The 8115-nt window shown below is 46.4% G+C and overlaps 1 protein-coding gene across 2 annotated transcripts in view; it reads right to left on the bottom strand.

The window, feature by feature from the left end:
* Positions 1 to 774: 774 nt before the first annotated feature.
* The window catches only part of PKD2L1 (polycystin 2 like 1, transient receptor potential cation channel), a 41599-nt gene continuing 34258 nt past the window's right edge, over positions 775 to 8115 (bottom strand). Inside the window, exons 10-15 of one of the 2 annotated variants that reach the window (XM_033148668.1) lie at positions 6225 to 6323; positions 4440 to 4561; positions 3199 to 3316; positions 2943 to 3079; positions 1778 to 1925; positions 775 to 1045 (exon numbers count right to left, since the gene is read on the bottom strand). In XM_033148668.1, coding sequence (XP_033004559.1) covers positions 839 to 1045; positions 1778 to 1925; positions 2943 to 3079; positions 3199 to 3316; positions 4440 to 4561; positions 6225 to 6323 — 831 coding nt within the window. In that variant the 3' untranslated portion in view covers positions 775 to 838. The remainder of the gene's footprint in view (positions 1046 to 1777; positions 1926 to 2942; positions 3080 to 3198; positions 3317 to 4439; positions 4562 to 6224; positions 6324 to 8115) is intronic. The other variant, XM_033148669.1, reaches the window with a different exon arrangement.

Genomic DNA, 8115 nt, shown 5'->3' with positions numbered 1-8115 from the left:
TTTTAAGCACGTTGCACACACACACACACACACATATATATATTTACAGCACTCAGAATATATAGCAGTCACTTATATTTATTATAATATATAGCGTGGGCATGATTTTCCTGCATTGAGTTGAAATCCATGTCGAAAAATATTTTTGTGCAAAGCGACAACAACTTTCAGACTTCCTCAGGGCTTTCAATCTATTTGAGCAGGACTGGGGTCCATTTGAAATATACAGAAGCCAGCGGCAAAATTTGAATCCAGATCTGAAATCCGCTTCCCCCCCCTCTCCAATGCCTGGAGGAAATACTGATCCTTCTCCATTACAGTTCATCGCATGGAGCCAAGCAGATAAGCCTGGTTGTGTTGTGAAGACCGTGTTCTTTCTCTTCCAGGGGCGAAATGAGAAGAGACTTTAATTGCGCTTTCGAATCCCATGCCGCAAAAAAGTAGCTACGGATTTCCCCAATAAAGGAAGGGTTATTCTGTGCCCCTGTGCCATTTATCCACTCTAAACCACCCTCCTTGCCAGCTCCGATTTGCTGCAGTTTTTAACGACTGAACATTGCATAATTTTCAAGAAATCCAGCATGGGGGGGGGGCAGTTTTCAGCAGGAAAAGGAGAAGAGGTTAAACTCCCTCTCACCCCACTGGTCTGATCTGGACTGAGGCCCTCGAGGTTGCATTTTGGAAAGTTCGAGACATGGGGATTAAAAGCACAATTAAAATCACGCATAGGCGTGGGCGTATTTTTTTATTTTTTTTAGCCCCTACTAGTCTAAAAGTAGTAAAATAGCGGATATTGTGGTGTTGTTTTATTAGCGAAGTGGGGTTGTTCCGAAACGAGTTAGAAGCTTTTATTAGATTGCCGTGGGGTGTTCTTGGGTGGCTGAGAGCCCGGGAGCTCTGTCTTGGGCACAATAGGGTAGAGAGCATTGTTGCCATTCAGGGGGGCTAAGCGGACATCGTTCTCCTGCCTCTCCGATCCACCTTCTTCCTTGATGGCCCACCCGGCGTTCAGAGGAACCAGACTTCCTTGGCTGAACTGCTCTTCCTGCGAGCAAGGAAAAGGGAAAGGCAGATGATCATTCAGAGGCTCGTCGGACGCTGCGCCTGCGTATTGGGAGCGGCACACTGCCAGAGGGCGAGCCTGGGACGCCAGTGGGACGGGCTTGTTCAGGGCCCGCCGCCGGCACACAGCGCTCCGTAGCGGCTCGCTGCTGGCGGGCGAGCCCAGGATGGGCTTGGTCAGGGCCTGTCAGCGGTGAGGAAGCCCGTCCCTGGTTCGCCCTCTGGCAGCGTGCCACTCCCAGCACACAGGCGCATGACATCATGATGCTCCGCCCCCAGGGGGGTGCCTCCGCCCCGCCGCCCCGGGTGGCCTAGAGGCTCCCTACGCCCCTGCCCTCAACCTCATTGCATCTCCAGCACTTCTCTGATATACATCTTAGCAAGCCTATTCAGAGTTAAATACCACCTGTAAATCAATTTCAAGACACTTCTGAGCAGTGTGGGCCAGCACAATATTTGATTCGCATTGAACTACAGTTTGTTTTAAATGCGATGGGCGAACCAGGTCAAATCCTTTGCCCCCACTCTATTGGGTGGAGTGGATACCTCCCCTGTGTATAAGACACCCCCTATTTGGGGGGGACTAAAAATTCAGAAAATTGGGGGGGGGAGGGATTGCCCAGAGTTGTTGAGATTTTGGGAGGGAGGATTGCCCAGTGTGGATTCTGCACCCTGAGTAGATAGGATGTTGCAATCGGAACCTACGGATACCTACTTTGCTAATGTTGTCGAGAAGCTTGCTCGCTGAGTCCTTGTTCTTGAATTTGCTTCTCTCCAGCCCCTCCAGCTTAACCACCAAGGCTTCAGTCTTGGATATGACACCCCCAATGGAATGCTCCAGCTGCAGAACCCGTCTCAGGAGTCTGCGGAAGAAAGTGAGCTTTGTTCCCATGCTGACCTCTTTGTGCATCAATCAGCAAAGGAGAGGTTATTCCCAATCTCCACTTCTAGTTTTGAGCCCAACTCTTCCAAATTCGTTTGATATAAGAAGGGGAATATCAGACCCTCTGAGTGTCCCTATTTTCCAGGGACAGTCCCGGATTTACAGAAGCCATCCCGGTTTCTGATTTCATCCCAAAATGCCCTGCTTTTCTCCTATTTTCATTGGAGAAATGTTGGATGGTATGGAGTTAGGCCAAGGAGTATGAAGCTATACAACCAGTGCTTTTTTCTGGGAGGACGCAGGGGTACGCATACCCCTAAACAATTTGTGAATCTAACGGGAGAAGAAACTAAAAATGTTAAATTTTAAAGGTTTTTTTCTAGCACGGTGAATCGTCAGTTCCGTTGCTACCCCCGATGGCGGCCTCATTTCCTGTCACAGTGTTTTTTTCTGAGTTTCAGATGGAAGCGTGCATTTAATGTGTGAAGCAGTATGGAATGTGGATGTGTGGTATTTTACTGATAAAAGTTTGGCCTCATTGAGGGGCAGTATTTCAATATGAGTAATGCAGGTTCTTTGTACTTTTGTCCGTTTACTGTATCCATTTCTCCCGATTTGAACTATAAAATGGTGATTTTCTTGAGTCAAAGTGAGAGTACCCCTAAACATTTTTTTTAAAGAAAAAAAGCATTGTATATATCTGAAGGCTACAGGGAAGTTTTTTTAAATGTGTACTGTTTTATTATGTTTGTATATATGTTGGAAACTGCCAAGAGTGGCTGGGGCAACCCAGTCAGGTGGGCGGGGTATTATTATTATTATTATTATTATTATTATTATTAATAAATAGGACACCCCTATTTTCATCAGAGAAATGTTGGAAGGTATGGAGTATAGGTGTTTTGCATGATATATAATTTAGTGATCTCTTTTTGGTTGTGTATATTCTGATGAGTGTATTTGACAGGTATTAATAAAAGTAAATAATAATACAGACGTTTGGAACTCCTCCTCAGACACCAGGCTAGATTTGTTTCCTTGATTGTTCTTCGCATCCGCAATGGCAAATGGGCCGTCCAAATTGTTGTCGCTGAAGGATTTCCCTAAATTCTCAATTTCTGCATTCAGAGCAACCTAGGAAAGAAGCAGCAGCCAGTCATTTTTATTGTGTCCAGGTGTGTCCATCGTGCTTTTAAAACTCAGGACCGCAATCAAAGGCACTCCTGTGATACAGAGTGAGAATGCACCCTTACTCTCTTCTCCTCCAAGTCGTGCCGCATTCTCTTCTGCTCCTCCTCATCCAGAATCTGGTTCCCATCTTTATCGAACTTTGCAAAGGCTGCTGTGATCTCGTGCTCAGCATGGCCAAGCCTATGGAAGGAAGGACAGCAGGAGAGAGAATGGAGCTGAAACACAGGGGCCTGAACACCTAACATTCTTATTATAGATGAAAAGTTTGCCAAAACACTTTGGCTGCCCCTTCAGCGTATGCGGTGAGTGTGGGATGTGATACATGAGGAGCAGTCAAGTACAACATTCCTTCTTTTCCTAGAGAAGACATGCAGTGGAATGTTTGGTCCAGCCAGTCGAAAACTTCCTGTTTCCTCCTGGCCTGGAGCATCCTTCCTCTTGCATGTGACTAGAGGTGGGCGTGACCTTACCTGCCCAGGTAACAAAAAGGGCAAGGCACACAGCACACCTTCTTCTTCTCGACTCTTCTCCATCTTCCTTTCGTCGTGTGAACTGCAGGACTGCTAGCCTGCAGTCACTGGAATTATTCCCCCATATGGGGTAGATTCAAATGTACAGTGGTACCTCAGGTTAAGAACTTAATTCGTTCCGGAGGTCCGTTCCTAACCTGAAACTGTTCTTAACCTGAAGCACCACTTTAGCTAATGGGGCCTCCCGCTGCCTCTGCACCGCCAGAGCACGATTTCTGTTCTTATCCTGAAGCAAAGTTCTTAACCTGAAGTGTTATTTCTGGGTTGGCGGAGTCTGTAACCTGAAGCGTCTGTAACCTGAGGTACCACTGTATATACTTTGTAACTAAGTCTGCCTTCAGGGATCCAACTGTGAACTGATGCTGTGAGTAAACTTCTTATATGTTCTTTAAACAAGATTGTGGCGACGCGTGTTCGTTCTTTTAAGAGGGATAATAAGGGGACTTACCAGGAATCTAATAGTGAGAGGCTTAAACAAGCCTGCAACAAGCTACCTGCTGTGCATTTAAAAGGAGAATGTAAAACTCTGCTAAGTTATAGAACTTGCTGTTGGGATATTTGTACACGCTGAGCTGCAAAAGCAACAGTGAGGCCAGTGTGACATGTGTCTGTTATCCTGTGAGAAAGCCAGCAGTCCTATCTGCTTTCTCACACATGTGATGTTATTGTACTTTACTTTCAGTTCTGGCTCGAGAGATGCTAGACGCTCTTATGCCAGTCTGCAGTATGAGCAACTGCTGAGAAGGTTAACTGCAAGCTCTGAAGCCACTTACTCTCTCAAGCTGTTCTTAAAGTCTTCAAATTCCAGCTCCTTGGTCCCTTTTTGCAAAGCCTTTTGCACGTCAGAGATCCGGTCTTTTTTCAGCTTCAGCTTCATTAGGGTCCTATTATAGCCCTGGAGTTAAAAGGTGCATAGAAAAATTCAGCCTTGCCACCTCACCCTGCTGCAGGCAGAGATAAGAGGTATGGCAGCCACATGAACAGTCTGGAATATGGTCACAATGAAATCAGAATAATTCTTCACAAGACATCAAAGTGAGTTCACATGTCCCCCCACCCTGCACACCTTCCAGTTCTTTCTGCTGTGTGTCTGAAGAGCTTAATAATACCGGTAGTAGTAGTAGTAGTAGTAGTAGTAGTAGTAGTAATAATTATTATAATTATAATAATAATAGTGGAGAACAGCCTGCACACTAATAATAATAATAATTTTTATTATTCATACCCCACCCATCTTACAGCATATCTAAAAACATAATAAAAACATCAAGCATTAAAAACCTCCTGATACAGGGCTGCCTTCAGATGTCTTCTAAAAGTTATGTAATTCTTTATCTCCTGGACATCTGATGGGAGGGCGTTCCACAGGGCAGGCGCCACTACTGACAAGGTCCTCTGCCTGGTTCCCTGTAACTTTGCTTCTTGCAGTGAGGAAACCAGCAGAAGACCCTCGGAGTTGGACCTTATGCTGATTGATGGGGGTGGAGACACTCCTTGTGGTGTGGTGTGTGTACACCAGTGTGGTGTAGTGGTTAAGAGCGGTAGACTCGTTTTCTGGGGAACCGGGTTCACGTCTCCACTCCCCCACATGCAGTTGCTGGGTGACCTTCGGCTAGTCACACTTCTCTGAAGTCTCTCAGCCCCACTCACCTCACAGAGTGTTTGTTGTGGGGGAGGAAGGGAAAGGAGAATGTTAGCCGCTTTGAGACTCCTTCGGGTAGTGAAAAGCGGGATATCAAATCCAAACTCTTCTTCTTCTTCTTCTTCTTCTTCTTCTTCTTCTTCTTCTTCTTCTTCTTCTTCTTCTTCAGGTATACTGGGCCAAGGCCGTTTAGGGCTTTAAAGGTCAGCACCAACACTGTGAATTGTGCTCGGAAATGTACTGGGAGCCAGTGAAGATCCTTTCGGATCGGTGTTATATGGTCCTGGCGGCTGCTCCCAGTCATCAGTCTAGCTGCCGCATTCTGGATTAGTTGTATTTTCTGAGTCCCCTTCAAAGGTAGCCCCACGTAGACCGCATTGCAGTAGTCCAAGTGGGAGATAAGCTGTTCCTCCCTCTTCCCTCTTCCCGGCACCCAGCATGATGCATAACAGTGGGGCAGAAGGACCCAAAGTTTTGTGGACCTTGAGGAAATTATGCATCCCGAGGGTTGCTGGGGTTCTGCATGCCAGGATGCTGCCATGTAGGACCCGAAGCTGCAGAAATCAGAAGGAGGAAGACCGCCCTTCTGTCCCCTCCTCCTGGCTTCTAAGCAGAGCTGGTGTTGTCTCAGGATGTGGGGGTTCAAAAGGAAAGGGGTGTGTGTGTTTCTGTAGCACGTCACCTGATTTTGAAGCTGGTGTGGGCGATCTTGCCTACAGCCGACCTTAATCCTCTATCAGGTTTATCCCCCACACCATTCATTGACAGGATTCAAACAAACACCCCAAATTCTCCTCGCCCCATCATCACCCAGAAAAGCATTATAACAGTGAGCATTTACTCAATGCGCAAACCCTCTGAAACATAATCCACATTTCACAGGAGAGGAAATGTGGATTTCAATTAATGAAGGAACCTGTTTCAGGATGTCCGTGAGCTGCAGTTCATTCTTCTGGTTTGAAAGCTCCTCTTTGACTTCAGAATACGTGTCGTTGATAATAGCCAGGAACATGTTCTGCGGGAAGAGAAACAGAAGGGTCGATTCCTCCATGTGGACTAGACACATAAAGCACCCTCTATGCTCCATGGAATAAATGAAAGTAAATTATACCTCCCAACTTCAAGAATCTAAAAAGTTGCTGTCACAAATAATGTAGTCTTTCCCATGCCACCTATTTAGTTCCAGTTACAGGTAGGTAGCCGTGTTGGTCTGCCATAGTCAAAAAATAAAAATAAAAAATAAATTCCTTCCAGTAGCACCTTAGAGACCAACTAAGTTTGTTCTTGGTATGAGCTTTCGTGTGCATGCACACTTCTTCAGATACCTGAAGAAGTGTGCATGCACATGAAAACTCATACCAAGAACAAACTTAGTTGGTCTCTAAGGTGCTATTGGAAGGAATCACCTATTTAGTGGCACTGCCAAAAAGAAGGAAGTGTCTCACAAGCCAACTAGTTCAGTGGGGGGGGGGCAGTCATTGTATTACAGCCCCCACAATCCCTGACCATTGCGTACCCTCCGACATTTCTCTGATGAAAGTAGGGACGTCCCCTTCCATAATGATAATTTTACTATTTATACCCCGCACATCTTACTGAGTTGCCCCAGCCACTCTGTGCGGCTTCCAACACATATAAAAACATAATAAAACATTGAAAAAACTTCCCTATATAGGATTGCCACCAGACGACTTGGAGGGTCAAATAACTCCAGACCCCCCCCCCCAACATTTCTCCAGTGAAAATAGGGATGTCCTAAGGACAAGCAGAACATTCTGGAATCCAGTGAGAAACTGGGACGGCTTCCCTAAATCAGGGACGTCCCTGGAAAATAGGGACACTTGGAGGGTTGCCATTGCCTATGCTGGTTCGGGCTGATTAGAGCTGGAGCCCAAAAACTTTTGGAGGGCTACAGGTTCCCCACCCCTGACCTAGACAAACTGAGAAGAAAAGAAGATGGAGTTGCAAAACTCTTCTTCACGACACCACTCATAAGCACTCTTGCTTGAGACTTGCTAGATGCAAAGAACTGCTGCTTGCTCCGGGTAGCACTGCTTTGAGCAATCCCGAATAAAATATACAAGAATTTTTGTTACGTTAAGTCCAGCACGGCTCCTTCACACTCCCTGTTTCATAGGGGCCAACGCCCTGGGGCCCTGAGCACCCACAAAATATCCCATGAAGGGGCTGGACACCCACAAATTTCAGTGCCAGATCCATGCACGCTGCATAGCACCCACGGCCCCGGGCTTCCCATGGTCGTGGGGCCAAGCTGGGACTCCTGCCATCTTGTTTGCAATGTTTTGTTGGTGTAAAGCAGAAAGACTTCCCAAATACAGAGAAAGGCTCTACATCAAGCTGTTGTGACAATAATCTGTTTGTTTGTTTGTTTGTTTGTTTGTTTGTTTGTTTGTTTGCCTGATGGTGTATAACTTGAGAACAGCATCTAATATATTCCAAAACGCAGGAGGTCTTGGAGTGGTTCCCAGCAGGCTTTTTCGCAGCTTCGTCTCTTTGCAAAATTCCAATGCATTTGTTCCTCTCTGCTTGGCTCGGGGGTCACATCACTTCACACCCTCCAACATTTTTCTGATGAAAAAAGGTACGCGGGTGGTGCTGTGGGTTAAACCACAGAGCCTAGGGCTTGCCAATCGGAAGGTTAGCGGTTCGAATCCCCACGACGGGGTGAGCTCTTGTTGCTCGGTCCCTGCTCCTGCCTACCTAGCAGTTCGAAAGCACATCAAAGTGCAAGTAGATAAACAGGTACCGCTCTGGCAGGAAGGTAAACGGCATTTTCGTGCGCTGCT

The sequence above is a fragment of the Lacerta agilis genome, chromosome 5, assembly GCF_009819535.1.
Source record: "Lacerta agilis isolate rLacAgi1 chromosome 5, rLacAgi1.pri, whole genome shotgun sequence".
NCBI lineage: Eukaryota > Metazoa > Chordata > Lepidosauria > Squamata > Lacertidae > Lacerta > Lacerta agilis.
The sequence above is the reverse complement of the archived record's forward strand: the minus strand, read 5'-3'. Positions and strand labels throughout refer to the sequence as shown.